General features: G+C 42.6%; 1 protein-coding gene across 5 annotated transcripts in view; it reads left to right on the top strand.

The window, feature by feature from the left end:
- Positions 1 to 26,404, top strand: part of LOC109882617 (SPRY domain-containing protein 3) — an 82,660-nt gene that overhangs the window by 7,919 nt on the left and 48,337 nt on the right. For 4 of the 5 annotated variants that reach the window (XM_031825308.1, XM_031825306.1, XM_031825307.1 and 1 more), the window contains exons 4-6: positions 8,263 to 8,387; positions 18,658 to 18,793; positions 19,350 to 19,538. In XM_031825308.1, the coding sequence (XP_031681168.1) occupies positions 8,263 to 8,387; positions 18,658 to 18,793; positions 19,350 to 19,538 (450 nt within the window). The remainder of the gene's footprint in view (positions 1 to 8,262; positions 8,388 to 18,657; positions 18,794 to 19,349; positions 19,539 to 26,404) is intronic. The other variant, XM_031825310.1, reaches the window with a different exon arrangement.

Below are 26,404 nucleotides of genomic sequence, written 5' to 3'. Positions count from 1 at the left end.
CAGTTGCTAAATTTAGCTGACACATTTGATTAAAAATAGTTTGCAGACCAATCCAAAGCGTGTTGTTTTTGGATCCTTTCTTTTTTAACAAATGATCTGACAAATGGATCAAACATGGTAGTTTTTCCAGTGTAAAATAATTCAGTGTGTAACATAACTCCCCAGTTATTCACCAGTACCTTTTTTTAACAAGAGTCCCTCCAGGCTAAATCATGAAGACAGCAGGCTCGTTAAAAATCATCCTGGGTTTTGGGAAAGCTCAGGAAAGGAGGACTTGGCTGTACATTTTGGGATAGGGAAAGGTCTGGTTCTGGTATGTAGTGTTGGCTTCCTGAGCCTACTGTATGCTATGCCAGGGCAGTGAGTGGTTATGGAGGTAGAGTGATTTGTGAGGGAGTCCTGCTTGCGTCTGTTGGTCCAAAATGGCACCCGTCCCTATTCCCTTTAAAGTGTACTACTTTTGACCAGGGCCTATAGGACTCTGGTCAATAGTAGTGCACTATATATGTTAACGGAATGCTATTTGGGATGTACAGTATGACATTGGAGGACATAATGAGTGTCTGACTGAACGCACGCGCCTGCTTTAACTTTCATGGAAGGAAAACATTTCCCTCTTTTCAGGAATGAAGACCTTAAAGGGTAGGTAGCATAAACATGTAATATATATATATATATATATATATATATATATATATATATATATATATATATATATATATATATATATATATATATATATATATATATATATATATATATATATAATTTTTTGCATTAGAATATGCATTAAAAAAGTCCCAAAGCAAAGTTACACCTCACTTTTTTTGTTTTTTTGTTATTACATCAAATTTATCCGAATGCCGAAGTCATGCTGGAAAAAAACATTTATGGGGTGTGACGTAATATGACAGAACACAACAAAAAAAGCCAGCAGATATAAAGTAGAGAGAGCGGAGACATATTCCGATTGACGGCTGAGTTAGATACCGAAGTGCGAAGGAGAGGCCTTCAGAGTGATAGGCCATTTCACCGGCCGAAGGAGAGTCAGCTAATCCAATAGCGATATAGTGAGGTAAATCCACATTTGAATTTACCCAAATTATCTCCACTGCTGACACCTGCGATGTACCGGTAGGCCAGTAGGAAATATCAGTTGTAGGTTTCACATTAATGCTTGACACTGCACCTGGTTTCAGTCATAATCTCATTCCGAATCCTGCCTTCCACTGGCTATACTAAGCAATCGAAGTCCTCCGGGGTGAAATGAGCATCGCATACAGTAGATGTGCGCACGGTTCCCATACTTCAATCCATTATTTTCAATCGGACAAACCGGTCCCACTTTGAAGCTAGAGTCTCGTTTTTGGGCCACAAATGAGTCGTAACCCTGTCATTGTGGGTATTACTGTACTATGTGGGTATTACCTCACTAGCTATGAACGACGGAAAACTACTACAACGCTCAGTCAACAAATCAAACGTATTTATATAGCCCTTCGTACATCAGCTGATATCTCAAAGTGCTGTACAGAAACCCAGCCTAAAACCCCAAACAGCATGCAATGCAGGTGTAGAAGCACGGTGGCTAGGAAAAACTGCCTAGAAAGGCCGAAACCTAGAGGAACCAGGCTATGAGAGGTGGCCTCTTCTGGCTGTGCCGGGTGGAGATTATAACAGAACACGGCCAAGATGTTTAAATGTTCATAAATGACCAGCATGGTCTAATAATCACAGTAGTTGTCGAGGGTGCAGCAAGTCAGCACCTCAGGAGTAAATGACAGTTGGCTTTTCATAGCCTATCATTAAGAGTATCTCTACCACTCCTGCTGTCTCTAGAGAGTTGAAAACAGCAGGTCTGGGACAGGTAGCACATCTGGTGAACAGGTCAGGATTCCATAGCCGCAGGCAGAACAGTTGAAACTGGAGCAGCAGCACGGCCAGGTGGACTGGGGACCGCAAGGAGTCATCATGGTCCTAGGGCTCAGGTCCTCCGAGAGAGAGAAAGAAAGGGAGAAAGAGAGAATTAGAGAGCGCATACTTAAATTCACACACGACACCGAATAAGACAGGAGAAGTACTCCAGATATAACAAACTGACCCTAGCCCCCTGACACAAACTACTGCATCATAAATACTGGAGGCTGAGACAGGAAAGGTCAGGAGACACTGGCCCCATCCGATGATACCCCCGGACAGGGCCAAACAGGAAGGATATAACCCCACCCACTTTGCCAAAGCACAGCCCCCACACCACTAGAGGGATATCTTCAACCACCAACTTACCATCCTGAGACGAGGCAGAGTATAGCCCACAAAGATCTCTGCCACGGGCACAACCCAAGGGGGGCGCCAACCCAGACAGGAAGATCACATCAGTGACTGAACCCACTCAAGTGACGCACCCCTCCTAGGGACGGCATGAAAGAGCACCAGTAAGCCAGTGACTCAGCCCCTGTAATAGGGTTAGAGGCAGAGAATCCCAGTGGAGAGAGGGGAACCGGCCAGGCAGAGACATCAAGGGCGGTTCGTTGCTCCAGAGCCTTTCCATTCACCTTCACACTCCTGGGCCAGACTACACTCAATCATATGACCCACTGAAGAGATGAGTCTTCAGTAAAGACTTAAAAGTTGAGACCGAGTCTGCGTCTCTCACATGGGTAGGCAGACCATTCCATAAAAATGGAGCTCTATAGGAGAAAGCCCTGCCTCCAGCTGTTTGCTTAGAAATTCTAGGGACAATTAGGAGGCCTGCGTCTTGTGACCGTAGCGTACGTGTAGGTATGTACGGCAGGACCAAATTAGAGAGATCGGTAGGAGCAATCCCGTGTCATGCTTTGTAGGTTAGCAGTAAAACCTTGAAATCAGCTTGCCTTAACAGGAAGCCAGTGTAGGAAGGCTAGCACTGGAGTGATATGATACATTTTTTGGTTCTAGTCAGGATTCTAGCAGCCGTATTTAGCACTAACTGAAGTTTATGTAGTGCTTTATCCGGGAAGCCGGAAAGTAGAGCATTGCAGTAGTCTAACCTAGAAGTAACAAAAGCATGGATTAATTTATCTGCATCATTTCTGGACAAAAAGTTTATTATTTTTGCAATGTTACGTAGATGGAAAAAAGCTGTCCTTGAAACAGTCTTGATATGTTCGTCAAAAGAGAGATCAGGGTCCAGAGTAACGCCGAGGTCCTTCACAGTTTTATTTGAGACGACTGTACAACCATTAAGATTAATTGTCAAATGCAAGAGAAGATCTCTTTGTTTCTTGGGACCTAGAACAAGCATCTCTGTTTTGTCTGGTAGACTACCACTATCAAACACACAGGAGAAGAGGAGATGCAATTTTCTGCATGTATTAATATGGTTTCACAAGCGCCAACACTTGGTTTGGAATGTAATTACATGCTAGCATGGCTAGTAGCTAATGTTAGCAAGCTGGAACTAGCTATGTAGCACTATGATGTTGAGAAATAGTGCATTGTGGGTAGTTCTGAAGATATCTGGAAATAAGTTAATAAATATATAAAAACTCTAAAACATAACTATGTTTGTAGTTATAGTTAACCACATCTTGACTACAACTAAGTCTTTGACCACACTGTTACTTTGAGTAAAAAATTGTTTCCTATCCTTCTAAAAGTGAATAAAACACAGCCTTGTGTATGGAAAAGAGGACTGAAGCCATGTAAAAAAAAATTTTTTTACACATCCACTGAAATATTCCCATGTTTTCAAGACGATCATTGCCAAACCACTGATTTTATTCATAAATCATGTAACTGCAAGTTTAACTTAATTCGTGGTTCTTGTATTTTGTATCAAAGCTTTTGGTTTTTGAGGTTAAGACCATTTAGCAGTGGGCTGTTGGAAAGCACCCATCTCCAGCTCACCTGTGTACATCTCATTTGAAGTGTCTTTTACGACCCAAATGGCACCTTATTCCCTTTAAAGGGGCACAACTTTTGACCACGGCCCCATAGGTGCCATTTGGGACACAACCCACATTAGTCTAACTGAGGATTTAGGGAGCTCCAAATGGGATTCAGAACATGATACAATGACACAACATTGAGACAGACTGCTGCATATTCTCTCTCACACTCTGGAGACTGTGCTAGTGAGGTCATGGGGAAGGACTTAATGGTTTCCCCTTTTCTCTCTGGATCCGTCAGTGCTCTGATTGCACTCCATCCACGCTTAGAGCCGCCCCCCCAGGGATGATGTCATAATTAATCGCCCTCGGTAGGAAAGTGTGTAGTCGCAGGTGCTCGTGAGCATCTGTCTGACTGACACCCCCACAGGGAATCGTGAATGAGGACTTTTTTCCCCCTCAGCATGTTAGGACGACTTGCTAATGCCTTTATGGTCATGTTATGGTTGAAGTGGTCTGTGATGTTTTCAGGTTTAGTTTCAGGTTATGTTATAGCCTTATTCTAAAATGGAAAAAACAAACAATGACAAAGCAATAACAGGTTTTTAGGAATGTTTGCAAATGTATTAAAAATAAAAAACATAAATACACTCCAGAGTGGCGCAGCGGTCTAAGGCGCTGCATCTCAGTGCTTGAGGCGTCACTACAGACATCCTGGTTCAATTCCAGGTTGTATCACAACCAGCCGTGATTGGGAGACCCACAGGGCGGCGCAAAATTGGCCCAGGGTCATCCGAATTTGGCCAGTGTAGGCCGTAATTTTTTATAATAATTTGTTCTTAACTGACTTGCCTAGTTAAATAAGGTTACACATTTACATAAGTATTCAGACCCTTTGCTAACTGAGCAATCGGTGGAGAAGGGCCTTGGTCAGGTAGATGACCAAGAACCCAATGGTCACTCTGACAGAGCTCCAGAGTTCCTCTGTGGAGATGAGAGCCTTCCAGAAGGACAACCATCTCTGCAGCACTCCACCAATCAGATGGAAGCCACTCCTCAGTAAAAGGCACATGACAGCCTTCTTTGAGTTTGCCAAACATCACCTAAATGACTGACCATGAGAAAAAAGATTATCTGGTCTGATGAAACCAAGATTGAACTCTTTGGCCTGAATGCCAAGCATCACGTCTAGGGCTGTGGCAGTCATAACATTTTGTCAGCCGGTGATTGTCAAGTAAATAACTGTCAGGCTCACGGTAATTGACTGTTAATTAACATAAGCACATTTAGCATCTCCTGGCTTCCACACATAGTCTACAAGCCACTGATGCTGACCATTCACAATAAACCCATCATTTTATTTTAGACACTTCTAAAGAAGCATGATTTGAAGAAAATGTAGACTATTTCTGAAGAACAGAATAGCATACTCCGAGTTGTCCTTATGTTAGGCCCTGATCTGGATATGCCAACTGGCTGTGGGCTACACTAGTTGATTTAGCAGACAAGATTTGCTTAGAATTCCGTGGCATTATTTTATAGTATTTTTTTTATATTTTTACATTTGACCTTTTATTTAACCAGGCAAGTCAGTTAAGAACACATTCTTATTTTCAATGACGGCCTGGGAACAGTGGGTTCAGGGGCAGAACGTTCTGAAGAACGACAGATTTGTACCTTGTCAGCTCGGGGGTTTGAACTCAACAACCTCAACAACCTTCCGGTTACTAGCTCAACGCTCTAACCACTAGGCTACCCTGCGCCCAACTTTTAACATAGAGCTCTGGTCAATAGTAGTGCGCTATATAGGGAATAGGGCTCTGGTCTATAGTAGTGCACTATACAGGGAACAGGGCTCTGGTCAACAGCAGTGCACCATACAGGGAGCATCTGAATGAAGCGTACAATTGAAAAGCTGAATAAAATGGAAAGGATATATTCTCCAAACGATTTGAGGGAGTGCGCACATGCTTGTTACTTCCAGAAGCTTATAAGAAACGCTGCTATGCCCTCCAACATACCATCAAACAGGCAAAGCGTCAATACAGGACTAAGATTGAATCATACTACACCGGCTCTGACGCTCATCGGATGTGGCAGCTGCCCAGTGACACGAGCCTTCCGGACGACCTAAACTTCTATGCTCGCTTCGAGGCAAATAACACTGACACATGGATGAGAGCGGCAGCTGTTCTAGAAGACTGTGTGATCACGCTCTCTACAGCTGATGTGAGTAAGACCTTTAGACAGGTCAACATTCACAAGGCCGCAAGGCCAGACGGATTACCAGGACGTGTACTGCGAGCACGCGCTGACCAACTAGCAAGTGTCTTCACTGACATTTTCAAACTCTCCCTGTCCGAGTCTGTAATACCAACATGTTTTAACCTCTTGAAGCTAGGGGGCACTATTTTTATGTTTGGAAAAATAACGTTCCCAAAGTAAACAGCATATTTCTCAGGACCAGATGCTAGAATATGCATATAATTGACAGATTAGGATAGAAAACACTCTAAAGTTTCCAAAATTGTCAAAATATTGTCTGTGAGTATAACAGAACTGATATTGCAGGCGAAACCCTGACAAAAATCAAACCAGGAAGTGGCTTCTATTTTGAAAACTAAATTTTCCATAGCCTCCCATTGCTCCATTTAAAGGGATATCAACCAGATTCCTTTTCCTATCGCTTCCTCAAGGTGTCAACCATCTTCAGACATATTTTCAGGCTTTAAAAAAAAAATGAGCCAGAACGATAACATCGCGTCAAGTGATCACATGAGTTTTGCTCACGCAACAGAGTTTGGATAGATATTGCTTTTCCCTCTCCTACTGTGAAAGACATTTGCGGTCGATATTATCGATTATATATTTTAAAAACAACCTGAGGATTGATTATAAAAACGTTTGACATGTTTCTGTGGACATTACGGGATATTATTTGGAATTTGTCTGCGTTGTCGTGACCGCTCTTTCCTGTGGATTTCTGAACATAATGCGCCAAACAAATGGAGGTATTTTGGATATAAAAATAATCTTTATGGAACAAAAGGAACATTTGTTGTGTAAATGGGAGTCTCGTGAGTGTAAACATCCGAAGATCATCAAAGGTAAATGATTAATTTGATTGCTTTTCTGATATTCGTGACCAAGCTACCTGAGGCTAAGTGTACTTAATGTTTTGTCATGCGATCGATAAACTCACACAAACGCTTGGATTGCTTTCGCTGTAAAGCATCATTTCAAAATCTGGAGGAAAAAGGGGGATGCTTGCAACCAGAAGAACACCATCCCAACTGTGAAGCATGGGGGTGGCAGCATCATGTTGTAGGGGTGCTTTGCTGTGAAAAACTGAGTTTAAATGTATTTGGCTAAGGTGTAAGTAAACTTCCGACTTCAACTGTATATATGTTTTTACTATTGCTCGACTAAAGAGATCTTGGTCGACCAACAGCCTATCGGCCAAACAATCGACCATTCGACTAAATTGGGTCAACCATAATTTCCATCAGTTTACAAAAAAAGGCAAACTGATTGGCTGGCTGTAAGAGCTAGTAAATAGTTCTTTACTATTTTTAGGTAGTGGAACTACTTTAGCTTCCTTCCATGCCTGTGGACACACAAACTCATTTAGGCTTTGGTTAAAGACATTGTAATGTGTGCGCTGGGGGCCGGGAAGCAAGTTCAGGGAGTGCATAATTTATTAAACAAATGAACAAAACAAGAAACACAAACAAAGCACAGACATGACACAGAAACAATGACGCCAGGGGAAGGAACCAAATGGTGAGTCTGACGCGCAGGTGCACGTAACGATGGTGACAGGTGTGCGCCATAACGAGCAGCCTGGTGACCTAGAGGCTGGAGAGTGAGCACACGTAACAGACATGGCAAATAGGTGTGGCAATACAGTCTGCTTCCATTCTCAATAGTTCCCGATATGGGTTTTAAATACCTGGTGGCTTATCATTACTGTTTTTCCAACTCTTCCACAAAAACTTGACAAAATTCAAAACGTCTACTTCTCTTTCCTTATTAGATCTTCAAAACACATATGATGGTTCACTGTTCAATTTTCTCAGTTTGTTCACTTTAAAGCTGAAATAGTATTTTAAATTATTTGGCTATGTCAAAAGGTTCTGTTATAAATGACCCATCAACTTCAATGTATGATGAAGATGAATAGGGTTTTCTGCCCATGATGTCATTTAAGATGCTCAAGTCTTTTACCATAGTTTGTCAATGATCTTGTTTTAGTAATATAATTGTATATATAATCGTTGATCCAGGGGGCTCACGGTAAGTTTATTAACAGGTGCATGTTTATCAACAATTGAGAAGAATAATTTTACAAATACTCTGCTGCATCTGGATTCTTCTGCATATACTCCTCCAGGTGACCATCATTGACACAGGGGTGAGGGGGATGATTGCTGTTGGCCTGGTGCCTCAGTACTACAAGCTGGACCATCAGCCTGGCTGGCTCCCGCACTCAGTGGCCTACCATGCTGATGATGGAAAGTATGTGTCGGGCCCCTTCTTAGCCTAAAAATATGTTTCTCCACACTCTAAAATCTCCTCTTTCAAACAACATTATTAATATACCTCAACATTCCAGCATCAGTTTGGGATAATGTCAATGACATCGACTAAAAGGGAATATAGAAATGGGCCCAATGTTCCTCAACATTAAAGAATAAGAGATTTGTTTTGAACGTTGCACATCACCACTTTATGAACATTTGACCAAAGTTGAGATCACTACTTGGCCTTGTGTTGTGAAGCATGCAAGACTTAACAATCAGGTCTATAATTATTGGTACCCTTGAAATACTGAATAAAATAAATAATGCAAATACAGCGCTATATTGTATGCTCCAAAAAAATGGGTCAATTATTTTATAATACAATTGCTCAAAGAAAGAGCTTTTGTATAACAAGAAATACAATTCTTTTTTTTTTAAAGATAGGGGTCCAAATTATGAGCACACCTGGTTTCAATACTCAAGCACCCTCCCCTTGCAAGGATAACGACACTGAGCCTTTTTCCAAAATGTTTTGTGATCTTTTCAGATCCTTGATATCATTCGTCTGCTCTTATTGACTGCCCTCTTCAATTCAATCCACAGGTTTTCAGTGGGGTTTGGAGACCAAGATGGCCATTGCAAAATGTTGCTTTTATGGCTGTCCCTGACAAAAAAAAATCTTGGTCGACCTAGAGTTGTTTTGTTCTTTCGACCAATCGCTTGGTCTACATGTTTAAAATAATTTTTCCAGATGGGGAAAGGGGGATACATAGTCAGTTGTACAACTGAATACCTTCAACTGAAATGTGTCTTCCGCATTGAACCCAACCAATCTGGTAGCCTAGTGTTTAGAGTGTATAGTCATTGTAAATAAGAATTGGTTCTTAAAACTGACTTTCCTAGTTAAATTAAGGTTACACACACACACCACACCACACTCACCAAAAAGTTATTTTGTTGCCATTTACGTATACTCCATTACCAGTAAAACATCATCAAAACCTATTTCATTCACTTACTTGCTGTGCTGTTTCATTGTTCATTTGTTCAGTCGTTTCATTCTCTACCAGGATTTCATCATACATGTCAAGCAGTGAAGTTTCTCCTCTATCTGTCCGTGGCCTCTTCCTCAGCAGATACAAACGTATCTATATCCACAGTAAAACGAGTCCTACATCGACATAACCTGAAAGGCCGCTCAGCAAGGAAGAAGCCACTGCTCCAAAACCGCCATAAAAAAGCCAGACTACAGTTTGCAACTGCACATGGGGACAAAGATCATATTTTTTGAGAAATGTCCTCTGGTCTGATGAAACAAAAATAGAACTGTTTGGCCATAATGACCATTGTTATGTTTGGAGGACAAAGGGGGGAGCTTGCAGGCCGAAGAACAGCATCCCAACCGTGAAGCACGAGGGTGGCAGCATCATGTTGTGGGTGTGCTTTGCTGCAGGAGTGACTGGTGCACTTCACAAAATTGAGGACATCATGAGGGAGGAAAATGATGCGGCTATATTGAAGCAACATCTCAAGACATCAGTCAGGAAGTTCAAGCTTGGTCGCAAATGGGTCTTCCGAATGGACATTGACCCCAAGCATACTTCCAAAGTTGTGGCAAAATGGCCTAAGGACAACAAAGTCAAGGTATTGGAGTGGCCATCACAAACCCCTGACCTCAATCCTATAGAAATTTGTGGGCAGAACTGAAAAGGCATGTGTGAGTAAGGAGGCCTACAAACCTGACTCAGTTACACCAGCTCTGTCAGGAGGAATGGGCCAAACTTCACCCAACTTATTGTGGGAAGCGTGTGGAAGGCTACCCAAAACATTTGAGTGTGTGTAAACTTCTGACCCACTGGGAATGTGATGAAAGATATAAAAGCTGAAATAAATAATTCTCTCTACTATTATTCTGACATTTCACATTCTTAAAATAAAGTGGGTTATGGCAAACTTTGGAGGGAGCTGAACGCCCATATTGCCCAGCGACAGCCCCGAAACCTGAAGGATCTGGAGAAGGTCTGTATGGAGGAGTGGGCCAAAATCCCTGCTGCAGTGTGTGCAAACCTGGTCAAGAACTACAGGAAATGTATGTATCTCTGTAATTGCAAACAAAGGTTTCTGTACCAAATATTAAGTTCTGCTTTTCTGATGTATCAAATACTTGTCATGCAATACAATGCTAATTAATTACTTAAAAATCATATAATGTGTTTTTCTGGATTTTTGTTTTAGATTCCGTCTCACAGTTGAAGTGTACCTAATGATAAAAATGACAGACCTCTACATGCTTTTTAAGTAGGAAAACCTGCAAAATCGGCAGCGTATCAAATACTTGTTCTCCCCACTGTGTGTGTGTGTGTGTGAGATATATATATATATATATATATCTATCTATTAGTTATTCTGTAGCTACTACATGTGCCCATCTCATTGATATCAAATTATTAGAGGTACACAAGTTGTTTTTGAAATACGTCACTGTAATTCTATCTAATGGTCATATCGGCGGGTATTCCAACTGTTTCCAATGTAATCTTTTTATTTTTTTATTTTTTTTACAGTTGCCGGTTCTGTTCTTTACAAGTATTCTGTATTAGCCCAGCACTGAAGTTTTTTAGGAAGTGCGTATGACCACAATCTTTTCTGTAGATGGTATTTCCTTTTCACACTCCAAGCTGCAAGACTCCATTACGCACCTCCATTTGTGTGTCAATCTGAGATGACAAATCGAAACGAAGAGGATTTTAACCTCCATAAGACATTTGAATTCACAACGGAAGATTATGCCCACATTATGACACTCTTTGTTTGACAATCATGTTGATCCAGTTAAAACAACGGATTCACTACAAAAGAGACTGAAACACCTATATGACAGAGGGATTCATCTGCATCTCCACTCTGTCACTTTGAATGACTATTTGGGCAAGAAACTGATTCCATGAGGCCTTAGAATCCAGAAGGCACCCACAATCTGCAGAGACAATGAGACTTTGTGACCGGTGTGTGCTAAATAACGAACAAATGCTCATTTGTGTTCATGGCTCTCATTATTCATGGATGGAATATGTGAGAAGATACAAGCGGTGAGATTACAACTGCAGGCCTCAATAACTGACCCAGAGAAACTCACAAGTATGGAAAGCACACTTCTGAAATTCAAGACTGACCTGGAGTAGGACATCAGAGCGAGGAAGATTAAGGAGTTTGATCGACACTCCAATGACTATAAACCGAACAAGGTGTAGCTGGGGAGAGGGAATCCCCGGCAAGGCCGTAGACAAACGAGCAGTGGCGTCAGAGACAACCAACGACAGGCTATCCCACCTCCTCACTCGAGTGCATCTTCTCTTGATGAAGATCTGGATTACAGCTATGATTCCTTTGGTAGTGGAGATTTTTTAGGACAGAAGCGAGGGGGAAGAGATGGCCCAAATCAAATCATCTAATTTTATTTGTCACGTACACATGGTTAGCAGATGTTAATGCGAGTGTTGCGAAATGCTTGTGCTTCTAGTTCCGACAATGCAGTAATATCCAACGAGTAATCTAACCTAACAATTTCACAACAACTACTTTATACACACAAGTGTAAAGGAATGTATAAGAATATGTACATTAAAAAATATATATAACGGCATAGATGCGGTAGATGGTATAGAGTACAGTATATACATATGAGATGAGTAATGTAGGATATGTAAAAATATGAAGTGGCATTGTTTAAAGTGGCTAGTGATACATTTATTACATCAATTTTTCCATTATTAAAGTGGCTGGAGTTGAGTCCGTATGTTGACAGCAGCCACTCAATGTTAGTGATGGCTGTTTAACAGTCTGATGGCCTTGAGATAGAAGCTGTTTTTCAGTCTCTTGGTCCCTGCTTTGATGCACCTGTACTGACCTCGGCTTCTGGATGATAGCGGGGTGAACAGGCAGTGGCTCGGGTGGTTGTTGTCCTTGATGATCTTTTTGGCCTTCCTGTGACATCGGGTGGTGTAGGTGTCCTGGAGGGCAGGTAGTTTGCCCCCGGTGATGCGTTGTGCAGACCTCACTACCCTCTGGAGAGCCTTACGGTTATGGGCGGAGCAGTTGCTGTACCAGGCGGTGATACAGCCCGACAGGATGCTCTCGATTGAGCATCTGGAAAAGTTTGTCAGGGTTTTTGCGCCTTCACCACACTGTCTGTGTGGGTGGACTTTTCAGTTTGTGTGATGTTTACGCCAAGGAACTTTTCACCTCTACTGCTGTCCCCTCGATGTGGATAGGGGGATTCTCCCTCTGCTGTTCCCTGAAGTCCACGATCATCTCCTTTGTTTTGTTGAAGTTGAGTGAGAGGTTGATTTCCTGACACCACACTCCGAGTGCCTTCACCTCCTCCCTGTATGCTGTCCCGTCATTGTTGGTAATCAAGCCAACTACTGTTGTGTCATCTACAAACTGATTGAGTTGGAGGCGTGCATGGCCACTCAGTCGTGGGTGAACAGGGAGTACAGGAGGGGGCTGAGCACGCACCCTTGTGGGGCCCCAGTGTTGAGGGTCAGCAAAGTGGAGATGTTGTTTCCTACATTCACTACCTGGGGCTGTGCCCTTCAAATGATGATGAACTTGGAGGGCACTATGGTGTTGAATGCTGAGCTGTAGTCAATGAACAGCATTCTTACATAGGTATTCCTCTTGTCCAGATGTGATAGGGCAGTGTGATGGCGTTTGCATCGTATGTGGACCTGTTGGGGCAGTATACAAATGGAAGTGGGTCTAGGGTGGCCGGTAAGGTGGAGGTGATATGATCCTTGACTAGTCTCTCAAAGCACTTCATGATGACAGAAGTGAGTGCTACGGTGGTCATTTAGTTCAATAATCTTTGCCTTGGATACAGGAACAATGGTGGCCATCTTGAAGTATGTGGGGACAGCAGACTGGGATAGGGAGCGATTGAAAATATCTGTAAACACACCAGCCAGCTGGTCTGCGCATGCCCTGAGGACGTGGCTAGGGATGCCGTCTGGGCCGGCAGCCTTGTGAGGGTTAACACGTTTAAATGTTTTATTCACGTCAGACACGGAGAAGGGGGGGGTGGGGGGGTTGAATTGAGCCGTAGAATTGCACCGTAGAATTGCAACTCCACTTTGTTCCTATACTGGCATTTCGCTAGTTTGATTGCCTTGCGGAGGGAATAACTACACTATAACTACACTGTTTATATTCAGCCATATTCCCAGACCTCTTTCCATGGTTAAATGCGGTGGAACCCGCTTTCAGTTTTGCAACATCTCCAATGCACTTCCTTATAAACTCACTCTCGAGTCAGCGTATAGATCGTTGTTGTTCTCTGAGGCTGACTGGAACATATCCCAGTACGCATGATCAAAACAATCCTGAAGCGTGGATTCCGATTGGCCACACCAGCGTTGAATGGTTCTAGTCACTGGTACATCCTGTTTGAGTTTCTGCCTAATAAGACGGTAGGAGCAAGATGGCGTTGTGGTGGGATTTGCCGAAGGGAGTGCGGGGGAGGGCTTTGTATGCATCGCGGAAGTTAGAGTAGCAGTGATTGAGTGTAATACCCCCGCGAGTACTGCAATCAATATGCGGATAGATTTTAAGTAGCCTTGTTCTTAAATTTGCTTTGTTAAAATCCCCAGCTCCAATAAATGCAGCCTCCGGATGTATGATTTCCAGTTTGCATATAGTCCAGTGAAATTCCTTGAGGGCCGTAATGGTGTCTGCTTGAGGGGGAATGTGCACGGCTGACGATAAGTGACGAGAATTGTCTTATGACCGGAATTTGATTGTAAGGAATTCTAGGACGGGTGAGCAGAAGGATTTGAGTTCCTGTATGTTGTTATGATTACACCATGAGTCGTTAATCATGAAGCATAAACCCCCGTCCTTCCTCTTCCCAAAGGTGTTTATGGAGAAGCCTGGTGGCTGAACGGATTCCAACAACATATCCCGCGAGAGAGACATGTTTCTATGAAACAGAGAATGTTACAATCTCTGATGTCTCTCTGGAAGGCAACCCTTGCTCGAATTTCATCTACCTTGTTGTCAAGAGACTGAACAGTGGCGTGTAGTATACTCGGGAGCAGTGGGCGATGTGCACATCTACACAGCCTGACCAGGAGGCCGCACCGTCTGCCCCTCCTTCTGCGTCGTTGTTTTGGGTCAGCTTCTGGGATTAGATCCATTGTCCTGGGTGGTGGGCCAAACAGAGAACCCGCTTTTGGAAAGTTGTATTCCTGGTCGTAATGTTGGTAAATTGACGTCGCTCTTATATCCAATGGTTCTTCCCGGCTGTATGTAATAAGACTTAAGATTTCCTGGGGTAACAATGTAAGAAATAATACATAAAAAAAACGAAATACTGCATAGTTTCCTAAGGACTCGAAACAAGGCAACCATCTCTGTCGGCGCCATTTTCCACTCGAGGTATGAGGTACTGTTGGTATGAGGTACTTTTCTCCATATGCTTCTGTTTTTCAACACCAAACCCACTACTGGTGTGTCTGGCCAAAGAGCTCTATTTTCATGTCATCTGACCATAGCACCGGTTCCAATCCAAGTGCCAATGCCGTGGATCTTCCAGCAAGGCAATAACACCAAGCACACATGAAAATCCACAAAGAAATTGACCACAAAATCAACATTTTGCAATGGCCATCTGTCTCCGGACATGAACCCCATTGAAAACCTGTGGTTTAAATTGAAAAGGGCAATCCATAAGCGCAGACGAAGTATATCAAGGATCTAGAAAGACCATTCCTTCATACAGAATCTAAGATCCCTCCCAATGTGTTCTCCAATCTCCATAAAACATTTTAGAAAAAGGCTCAGTGTCATTAAACATTGTATTGTTGAGAGGGATGAAGCAAAAGGAATGGTAAATAAGTCTGGCTACATAACCAATTAGCAAACGTACTGCAAATTGACTAAACTGAATAAAAATAAGAAGAAACTACACTATGAAAAATGTAAATGGCAAAAAAAAGGTACATTTTGAATTCCGTAAAGTGAGTGTGGAAGAAGTAACTTTTTTTTAATCTATCAACAATGACAAGCCACCGGTGTCTGACAACTTTGATGGAAAATGACTGAGGATAATAGCGGACGATATTGCCACTCCTATGTGCCATCTCTTCAATCTAAGCCTGCTAGGAAGTGTGTGTCCTCAGGCCTAGAAGGAAACTCAAATAGCCAACCAATCGGCCTGTTACCAACCCTTTTGGAAAAAATAGTTTGTTTTATTTGACCAGATACAATGTTATTTTACAATAAACAAATTGACAACAGACTTTCAGCACGCTTATAGGGAAGGACATACAACAAGCACAGGACTTGGGGCGGCAGGGTAGCCTAGTGGTTAGAGCGTTGGACTAGTAACCGGAAGGTTGCAAGTTCAAATCCCCGAGCTGACAAGGTACTAATCTGTCGTTCTGCCCCTGAACAGCTAGTGTGTTATTTAATGGAAGCCTCTCCAACATAATCCAGGTAGAATCAGGAATTCCCCACTGTTCCTAGGCCGTCATTGAAAATAAGAATTTGTTCTTAACTGACTTGCCTAGTTAAATAAAGGTTAAAAAATGACTGATGCATAGAGAAATTGAAAATAATAATAAAAAGATTGTGGGAGCTGTTTTGTTGGACTTCAGTGCAGCTTTTGACATAGTCTGCTGATGGGAAAAACGTATGTGTTCTGGCTTTACACCCCCTGCTATATTGTGGATAAGGAGTTAACTGTCTAACAAAACACAGAGGGTGTTATTTAATGGAAGCCTCTCCAACATAATCCAGGTAGAATCAGGAATTCCCCAGGGCAGCTGTCTCGGCCCTTTGAAAAAAGTAATCTTTACCAATGACATGCCACTGGCCTTGAGTAAAGCCAGTGTGGCTATGTATGCGGATGACTCAATACTATACACGTCCACTATAATGGCGCCGGAGGGGATGGCTGCCGTTTTACGTGCACCTAACCAACTCTGCTATCTACCAAGAGAGTTCTCATCTATATTATTTGTAGCTGTTTATTTACTACCAATTCTGGCACTAAGACCACACTCAACGAGCTTTACAAGCAAACAAGAAAATGCTTATCCAGAAGCTGCGCTCCTAGTTGCAGGGGACTTCAATGCAGGCAAACTTAAATCCGTTGTACCTCATTTCTACCAGCATGTCACATGTGAAACCAGAGGGGAAAAAAACAGAAATCCTAGACCCATGGGTCCCCAGATCCTCAAAATTCTACAGCTGCACAATCGAGAGCATCCTGGCCGGTTGCATCACCGCCTGGTTTGGCAACTGCTTGGCATCTGACCGTAAGGCGCTACAGAGGGTTGTGTGTACTGCCCAGTACATCACTGGGACCAAGCGCCTTCACGCAAGTGTCTCCCTGTCCGAGTCTGTAATACCAACATGTTTTAAGCAGATCACCATAGTGCCTGTGCCCAAGAACACTAAGGTAACCTGCCTAAATGACTACCAACCCGTAGCACTTATGTCTTTAGCCATGAAGTACTTTGAAAGGCTGGTCATGGCTCACATCAACACCTATTATCCCAGAAACCCTAGAACCTGGGACTAAACACCTCCCTCTGCAACTGGATCCTGGACTTCCTGACGGGCTACCCCCAGGTGGTAAGGGTAGGTAACAGCACATCCGCCTCGCTGATCCTCAACACAGGGGCCCCTCATGGGTGTGTGCTCAGTTCACTCATGACTGCATGGCCAGGCACGACGCCAACACCATCATTAAGTTTGCCGATGACACAACAGTGGTAAGCCTGATCAACGACGAGACAGCCTATAGGGAGGAGGTCAGACCTGACCATGTGGTGCCAGGACAACAAACTCTCCCTCTGTGATGAAGACAAAGAAGATGATTGTGGACTACAGGAAAAAGAGGACCGAGCACGCCCCCATTCTCATCAACAGGGCTGCAGTGAGCAGGTTGAGAGCTTCAAGTTCCTTGGTGTCCACATCACCAACAAACTACCATGGTCCAAGCACACCAAGACAGTCGTGAAGAGGGCACAACAAAACCTATTCCCCCTCAGGAGACTGAAAATATTTGGCATGGGTCCTCAGATCCTCAAAATGTTTTACAGCTGCACCCTCGAGAGCATCCTGACTGGTTGCATCACTGCCTGGTATGGCAACTGCTCAGCCTCCGACTTCCAGGCACTACAGAGGGTAGTGCAATCGGCCCAGTACATCACTGTGGCCTAGCTTCCTGCCATCCAGGACCTCTATACCAGGCGGTGTCAGAGGATAACGTGCCATAGAATTATGTGGCACCATGCAAGCTGTGCTGCAGTACGCTGCAAATTTTATAAAGGACAAACCACTTTTGACTACTGTCCAGTTGTGTGGTCAGGTGCCACAAAGAGGGACCTCTGAAAGTACAATTGTCTCAGAACAAAGCAGCACAACTGCCCCTTAAATGTAAATGGGGCGCTAACATTAATAATATGCATGTAAGTCTCTCATGGCTCAAAGTGGAGGAGATTGACTTCATCATTACTTGTTTTTGTAAGAAGTGTTGACATGCTGAATGCACCGAGATGTCTGTTTAAACTACTAGAATACAGCGTGGACACCCATGCATACCCCACAAGACATGCCACCAAAGGTCTCTTCAGAATCCCCAAGTCAACATAAGACTATAGGAGGTGCACAGTACTACACAGAGCCATCAGGTAACTGATATAAAAATACACCTTATGGAACACCGGGGACTGTGAAGAGACGCACATACACATGATAAGACGCGCACTCTACAAACACGTACAGATGGATGTTGTATTGTAAATATGTGATAGTAGAGTAGTGGCCTAAGGGAACACACTAAATGTATTGGGTAAAGTGTTATGAAATGTAATGTCATGTAATATTTTAAACTGTATATACCTTTCTTAATGTTGCTGGACGGCAAGAAGAGTAGCTACTGCCAAGGCAGCAACTAATGGGGATCCTTAATAAATACAAAGTGTAAGGTGCTGGAGTACTGAAAAGAGGGTTTCCAATAATTCTTTATTACTTGTTAAACAAAATCTCTCTCTGAGCAATTGTGTTAGTATAAAATAATATCATTTTCAATATTTTTGACGCATGCAACATAGCTCAGTATTTGTATTATTTATTTCAGACAGTCTGTTTTGCTCATTTTGTATCAAGTGTGCCAATAATTATGGACCTGACTGTATATAGCTGCCCGAGCTGTGGCTCAGCCAGCACCCTCACTTCTCACCTCTGGCAATCCACAGGCTGTACAATGGGAACACTATTGGACAGCAGTTTGGTCCCAAGTGTAATTGTGGCGATCGTATTGGCTGTGGGATCTACCTAGAGGCATTCGAGGACGGACAAACAACGGTCTTCTTCACCAAAAATGGAAAAGAAGTAAGCTAAGATTTTAGTCTCTTTCATACACGTATGCCTACTACATACAATCAAGCTCTTGCTGTCATTTGAAAAAGATTACTGCACCTCCCTCTGGTATTCATATGTTCTATGATATGAATGGATATGCATGGTTATGTTTTGACAGAACAGCATGGTTATGTTTTGACAGAACTGCATGGCTATGTTTTGACAGAACTGCATAGTTGTATACTAATATGTCATATGGGTGACAGAGATTGAGTCTGGACCAGTCCAGGACCATTGAGTACTAGACCCAGACTAAGACCAGACCCGTGACCCTGACTACATGTACAGTATGTGGTCTCGAGAGTAAGACTACAAAATTGAGACTCCATCTCTGATATGTAACAATGAATGCAGATTGCGCCACATATCAGAGATGGAGTCTCAATTTTGTAGTCTTACTCTCGAGACCACATACTGTACATGTAGTCAGGTTCACGGGTCTGGTCTTAGTCAATGGTCCTGGACTGGTCCAGTCTCAATCTCTGTCACCCATATGACATATTAGTAACATTGTGTTTGCGTTTAGGTGGGCACGGTGGTGGTCCCAGCGTCTCCAGAGGCGCTCTACCCGGCCGTGGGGATGCACTCCCTGGGGGAGGAGGTGCAGCTGGACCTGCAAGTGGAGTGGGGGATGGAGAAGGAAGACGGACTGATGATAGTGGACAGCCACGAGGACGAGTGGGGGCGTCTCCATGATGTCAGGTTCACCGGCTCAGTAAGGTCCTGGCTTTGCCTGTTGTCTTCTAGGCTACTTCATACATAATTAATGTTATTCACATAGTCTTCTTCTAGTGAAGAATATGAATATGAATAACATCCTTTGTATGAAGAGAGAGGGTATGGTTAAGTTCCAATGTCCATACTAGCATACCACTTAGAATGCATGCCCAATATATTGCTTCATTCAAGTAGTATGCCAGTGTGGATATCGGAAATAGTCCTTATATGTTTTTATCTGTGTTTCAGTCTGTGTGTGTTTGAATGTTGGTGTCTGTTGGTAACTGCTGAGTGGATACCTGCCTGTGTTTGGCAATGGCATGCTTGCTGAAGGCAGCAGTTACTCTTGCTCTGTGAAAACAGCCTTCATACTTTAGCTACACCTGGGATTATCTCTACACACCTATAGATTACCAAAGTCTGTTTAAGGTGGAAAACTGAGGGGGAGGCCTGGAATGCTTGCTGCTTCAGAAGGAATTTTGATATGAGAGCATGTAGTCTTCCTTTGTTGACTGAACCCCCTACCATGTCCTTCAGATCCAAGAGAAATGTCATGGGTTGTCAAGGTGTGACCTAATCATTCACATTGTTTCATAATAGTTTTCTTATTGATATCACTAATCAGTGATTAATGGTGTTTAGTGTTGTTAACCTGTGAAGGCAGGTATCCTAGTGGTTAAAGTGTTGGGCCAGTAACTGAAGGTTGTTAGATCGAATCCCCGAGCTGACAAGGTACAAATCTGTCGTTCTGCCCCTGAACAAGGAATTTGTTCTTAACTGACTTCCCTAGTTAAATAAAGGTTAAATAAAACAATATAAATAAATAAACCTTTCATTTTGGTTGCCTGGCAACAGCAGGGCTAGACATTTTGCAGTTAGGTTTCTAAACCCAGTGCCCCAACATCGCAAGACTTCCCGGAATGCTTGCGATGCAGATTCGGCAGACCAGCCACAACCTAGATTTGCCCCAATGTCTTATGTAGCTGTACATGTTATTACGCCAACATCTTGATCGTGACAAACTGACACGTTTTCATTTTCATCAAAAACAACGTTATATCGAAGGAGCGCCTTTGATTTGACGACCTGCACATGCCCAGTTCGGCGCGAGACGACCGTTAGACTCGGTGACGCGTTTCTGTGCATGAGCTTAGCTAGCCAACGTCGCCATCACATCGCCTACAAGCGTGATCGGGGATTTCTATTGGAGCAATTACTACATACACTATGTGGACATCCCTTGAAATTTGTGAATTAGGCTATTTCATCCACCCCTGTTGCTGACTGGTATAAAATCGAGCACACAGCCATGAAATCTCCATAGACAAACATTGTCAGTAGAATGGCCCGTACTGAAGAGCTCAGTGACTTTCAACGTGGCACCGTCCAACAAGTCAGTTTGTCATATTTCTGCCATCGTAGAGCTGCCACGGTCAACTGTAAGTGCTGTTATTGTGAAGTGGAAACAACTAGGAGCAACAACGGCTCAGACGCGAAGTGGTAGGCCACACAAGCTCACAGAACGGGATTTTGGAATGAGATATTCAACGAGCATGTAGTGTATCGTAATACAAAACCATATTTGGTTAGGTTGACAGTTAGAGATGTAAGTTTTTTTTAAGCAGTGTAAAACCACAGCATTTCCTCATTAGAACTTTGTCATATCATTGGGATGATTCTTTTGGGATGGTTACTTTTCTTTTTGAGAAAAAGCAGAGTGCCTGCCCGTAGGTATTTTCCCTTAGCTCATGGAAAGTGATAGGTCACTACAAAATCAGCGTGGACTCCACATTTTAATATTTGAAAATGTCTGAAAATTAACATTAAGCTCAGTGACCAAAATAAGTATGTAAAACAAGTTCTTTAAAAGAATGTGGTTAAGAAAATCACTTGTTTAAGGTAACCCACTCTAATTTGGTGAAACGTATAAATGGAACACTAGTCACTATAATAATGTTTACATATCTTGCATTATTCATGTCATATGTATATACTGTATTCTATACTATCTATTGCATCTTACCCTATGCGTTCTGACATTGCTCATCCATATATTTAAATATTTTTATTCCATTAATTTACTTAGATTTGTGTGTGTTAGGTATTTGTTGTGGAATTGTTTGATATTGTTGCACTGTCAGAACTAGAAGCACAAGCATTTCGTTACACTCGCAGTAACATCTGCTAACCATGTGTATGTGACCAATAAATTTGATTTTATTTTTTTGACGTATTTCAGTTGGTTGGTTTCTTCATATTAGCTTTCCCTAGCCTTTTATCTCTCTCGTTCGCTCTCGCTCCCTTACTCTTTTCCTGCTGTGTCGGACGTTTTTCCTGGAACAGTACATCTGAGACCCATTGTAGGACAGGTGGTGCCCAGCTCTGTTTGTGTGTCTTTAGATGGGTGTTGAAATGCACAGACACACTTAAAGAAGTGTAGTGGTGTAGTGGCCAATAGAGCAGGGCATGCAAGGATACAGTACAGTAAGTACAGGGGGGCCAATTGGCCATTCCCTGCAGATTCAGTGTGTTGGTACAACGCAGGGCTAGAAAAGCTGCCCTCGCTCTACACAAGATATTAATAGACTAAAGATCTGGAGATTAACTTTTGACAAACAATAGGGATTTGCTGTTGTTTTCATTGCTACGATTCACACTGAGTGAGAATGATGGTAAAAGAAATGGGGCAGGAAATGTAGACTATGAGACAGACATGGCAGGAGTCACATAGTAAGGACAGACACTCCTGTATCAGTTGGAGAATGTAGCCAGCCTCTGTACAGTACTTGAGTGCGTAGGAGGGTATGAATGAAGTAGATGCATGACTGTATCAGAAATACTGTAAAAGCGCCAATGATTAATGGTGTGAATATCAATTGTTGGATGCTGTTGGTATAAGAAGGAAGGGATGCCATGGGGGCAGGATATTGACTTTGCTTGGGGTAATTTTCCATGTCTCACTCAGACACACCAATTGTTAGGCTACCTCTCTCAGCAGCCGTGTGTCTTTCCCTTTTCTGTCTGTCTGTTTGATTGTCTGTCTGTCTCCATCTCCCTGTCTGACTGTCTGTCTCTCCCGCTCTCTTTTTCCTGTCTTGGTCTCTCACCCTGTCTCTCTTTCTGTCATTCTGATGTAGATTTATGATGGGGGGGTTGTCTGTCTGGCTGTATCTGTCATGAGGCAGGCTGTTGGGCTGGTGTCTGACTCAGTGGGGAGACACACCATACCTGCGTTAGCATGGGGGAGTAGAAGAGTTTTGCAGCTGAATGGCCCTGGGGCAGGCAAGGTAAACTTGCTTACCTCCTTCACTTTTTAATTACAACCCCATACCGTGTCACCGCAACAGGGTAGCCTAGTGGTTAGAGCGTTGGACTAGTAACCGGAATCTGTCGTTCTGCACCTGAACAGGCAGTTAACCCACTGTTCCTAGGCCGTCATTTAAAATAAGAATTTGTTCTTAACTGACTTGCCTAGTTAAATAAATGGAAAATATATATATATATAAATAAATAAAAACAGCCAAAAAACACTGTCTGTCCATTCAACTGCTGTCCGAAACCCTGTGTCCACTCCACATTGACCCTGGCAAGTGGCAATCCCAGCCACACCACTCACACACTTCCCAAATGTGGAGACAGCAGCCCATTACTTTTTTTGGTAGGCTAAATCCAAAGCCAGGAAAGGAAAAATAGATTCTGGCATCTGATCTTTAAGCAGGATATCGTGTCCTGATGTCACACCTCGTGAAATATAGTGGAGAACATGATTAGATTATTCTGAAAATATTCTAGCCATATTTATGCCAGGGTGGGAACTCCTCATGCGGGATATGTGGAAAGTCTGTGTGTCTGTCTGCAGTGCTTGCCTGTGTGAATGTGGATCTGTGGCTGGATGGATGACTATTGTGCATCAAGCCTATGTGTATTGTACGTGTTGGTTCCAGCGTAGCATAGTCCTGGCATTAGGACTAAAATCTGCCTGGAGCGTTTTAAAACAATTATTGTATTAAGAGGTGGTGACATACCCAAGGAATGAAGGTGTTGACACAACTGCATGGTTATGTTTTGACAGAACTGCATGGCTATGTTTTGACAGAACTGCATGGTTATGTTTTGACAGAACTGCATGGCTATGTTTTGACAGAACTGCATGGCTATGTTTTGACAGAACTGCATGGTTATGTTTTGACAGAACTGCATGGTTATGTTTTGACAGAACTGCATGGCTATGTTTTGACAGAACTGCATGGCTATGTTTTGACAGAACTGCATGGCTATGTTTTGACAGAACTGCATGGCTATGTTTTGACAGAACTGCATGGCTATGTTTTGACAGAACTGCATGGCTATGTTTTGACAGAACTGCATGGCTATGTTTTGACAGAACTGCATAATTGTATTTTGCTCAGATGATGAAACCGTCTCCCACATAACATTGCTGCTTTGTGGCATCCTGCAAAGGTTGGCTAGATGGTGGCTAGACATGATTGTGGGCACAGCCCTGACTTGCCCATGGTGTAGGAAAGATAACCATTGGGCTGAGGCTTACCATCTCTGTTTTAGTTCTACACACAATACCCCATAATGACAAAGTAAAAAAAGTGATGTTTTTGTAAATGTATTAGGGGAATGAATATTTATGTAAATGAGATATTTCTGTACTTCATTTCTAAGTCAATACTTTGTAGAAGCATCTTACAGCTAGGAGTCTTTCTGGCTAAGTGTTAATTTATGCTTTATCCGAAAATGTGGTCTGAGGCTCCGTATGGAAGGTATGCCGCAATTGCGGAGCCTCCAGAGGCATGCAGAGGCCAAATTTCAGCTCGGTACTGCATCGCCGTGCGCCTCCCAAATTTTGTAACAATGCGGAGGGCTCAGTATAGCCCCACTTTGGCATGATTGGTTGACAACTTCCTTCATAACAGCTCTGCACTGTTCCTGGAAGCGCAATAAGAATGACTGACCCGACTTCACCGTAAATGCTGCATGGCCAATGCAGACGTCGAATTGACCATGCAGCACCTTTAAATCTTAGAGCTATCAGAGTGGGAAATTAACTTTTTGGTCCACATGCCAAACAACATAGCACGTGAACAAAACGATGTAACTTGCCTTGTCAATTTGACCAAACGCTACATATTGGCTTTGGATTTATTTTAAACGGTTCCCAAATGCTCTGTGTGACCACCTGCCAACGTGGCTAGAGAAATATACCTTCTTACCTGCCAATGACTAAATGTACCCGCAGTTGGCGGGTGTTAATTTCCAACCCTGCTGATCATTGCTAGACAACCATTTTCAAGTCTTGCCATAGATTTTCAAGTTGATTTAAGTCAAAACTAGCTTGGCCACTCAGGAACGTTCACTGACCTCTTGGTAAGCAACTCCAATGTAGATTTGGTCTTGTGTTTTAGGTTATTGTCCTGCTGAAAGGTGAATTCATCTCACAATATCTGTTGGAAAACAGACTGAACCAGGTTTTCCTCTCGGATTTTGCCTGTGCTTAGCTCCATTCCATTATTTGTTTTATTGTGGAAAAACTCCCCATTCCTTAACGATTACAAGCATACCCATAACATGATGCTGCCACCACTATACTGAGTACCACTCTCCATATTTGTAAGCAATGTTCTATTGGATTTGCCACAAACATAACACTTTGTATTCAGGATAAATAGTTTAGCCACATTTTTTGCAGTATTACTTGAGTGCCTTATTGCAAACAGGATGCATATTTTGGAATATTTGTATACTGTACAGGCTTTCTTCTTTTTAATCCATCAATAAGGTTAGTATTGTGGAGTAACTACAATGTTGTTGATCTGTCCTCAGTTTTCTCTTATCACAGCCATTAAACTCTGTTTTAAAGTCACCATTGGCCTCATGGTGATATCCCTGAGCGATTTCCTTCCTCTTCTGCAACTGTGTTAGGATGGATGCCTGTATCTTTGTAGTGACTGAGTGTATTGATACACTATCCAAAGTGTAATTAATAACTTCACCCTGCTGAAAGGGATATTCAATGTCTGCCAATAGGTGCCTTTCTTTTCGAGGCATTGGAAAACCTCCCTGGCTTTGTGTTTGAATCTGTGTTTGATATTCACTGCTCGACTGAGGGACCTTACCATTATCTGTATGTGTGGGGTACAGATGATGTCGTCATTCAAAAATCATGTTAAACACTATTATTGCACAGAGTGAGTCCATGCAACTTATTATGTGACTTGTTAAGCACATTTTTATTTCCGGAACTTATTTAGGCTTGCCATAACAAAGGGGTTGAATTCTTATTAACCCTTATTAACCCAACATTTCAGATTTTAATTTTGAATTAATATGTAAAAAAATATGAAAAACAACTCCACTTTGACATTGAGGTGTTATGTGATGACAACATCTAAATTGAATACATTTTCAATTCCGGCAGTAACACAACAAAATGTGGAAAAAGTCGAGGGGTTTGAATACTTTCTGAAGGCACTGTAGGAAAAATAGGTCAAATTTACCTATCTTATAGGTCAAATTCAGAGGCCAGCAGGTTCATAGTGACTGTTTATTAGGATCCCCATTAGCTTTTGCAGAAGCAGCAGCAACTCTTCCTGGGGTCCACGAAAAACACAAAACTTGACAAGTGCAGGGTTAGGGAGTGCAGCTGAATGACCCTGGGGCAGGCAAGGAGAACCTGCATACCTCCTTTACTTTAAATTACAAAACCACTGTCCGTCCGTCCAACCGCTGTCCAAACTCTGTGTCCACTCCACATTGACCCTGACAAGGGGCAATCCCAACCACACCACTTACACAATGTGGAGACAGCACCCAATTACTTTTTTGGGCCAGGAAAGGAAAAATATATTCTGGCAT

This window comes from Oncorhynchus kisutch, linkage group LG5 (assembly GCF_002021735.2).
Source record: "Oncorhynchus kisutch isolate 150728-3 linkage group LG5, Okis_V2, whole genome shotgun sequence".
Lineage (NCBI taxonomy): Eukaryota > Metazoa > Chordata > Actinopteri > Salmoniformes > Salmonidae > Oncorhynchus > Oncorhynchus kisutch.
The sequence above is the reverse complement of the archived record's forward strand: the minus strand, read 5'-3'. Positions and strand labels throughout refer to the sequence as shown.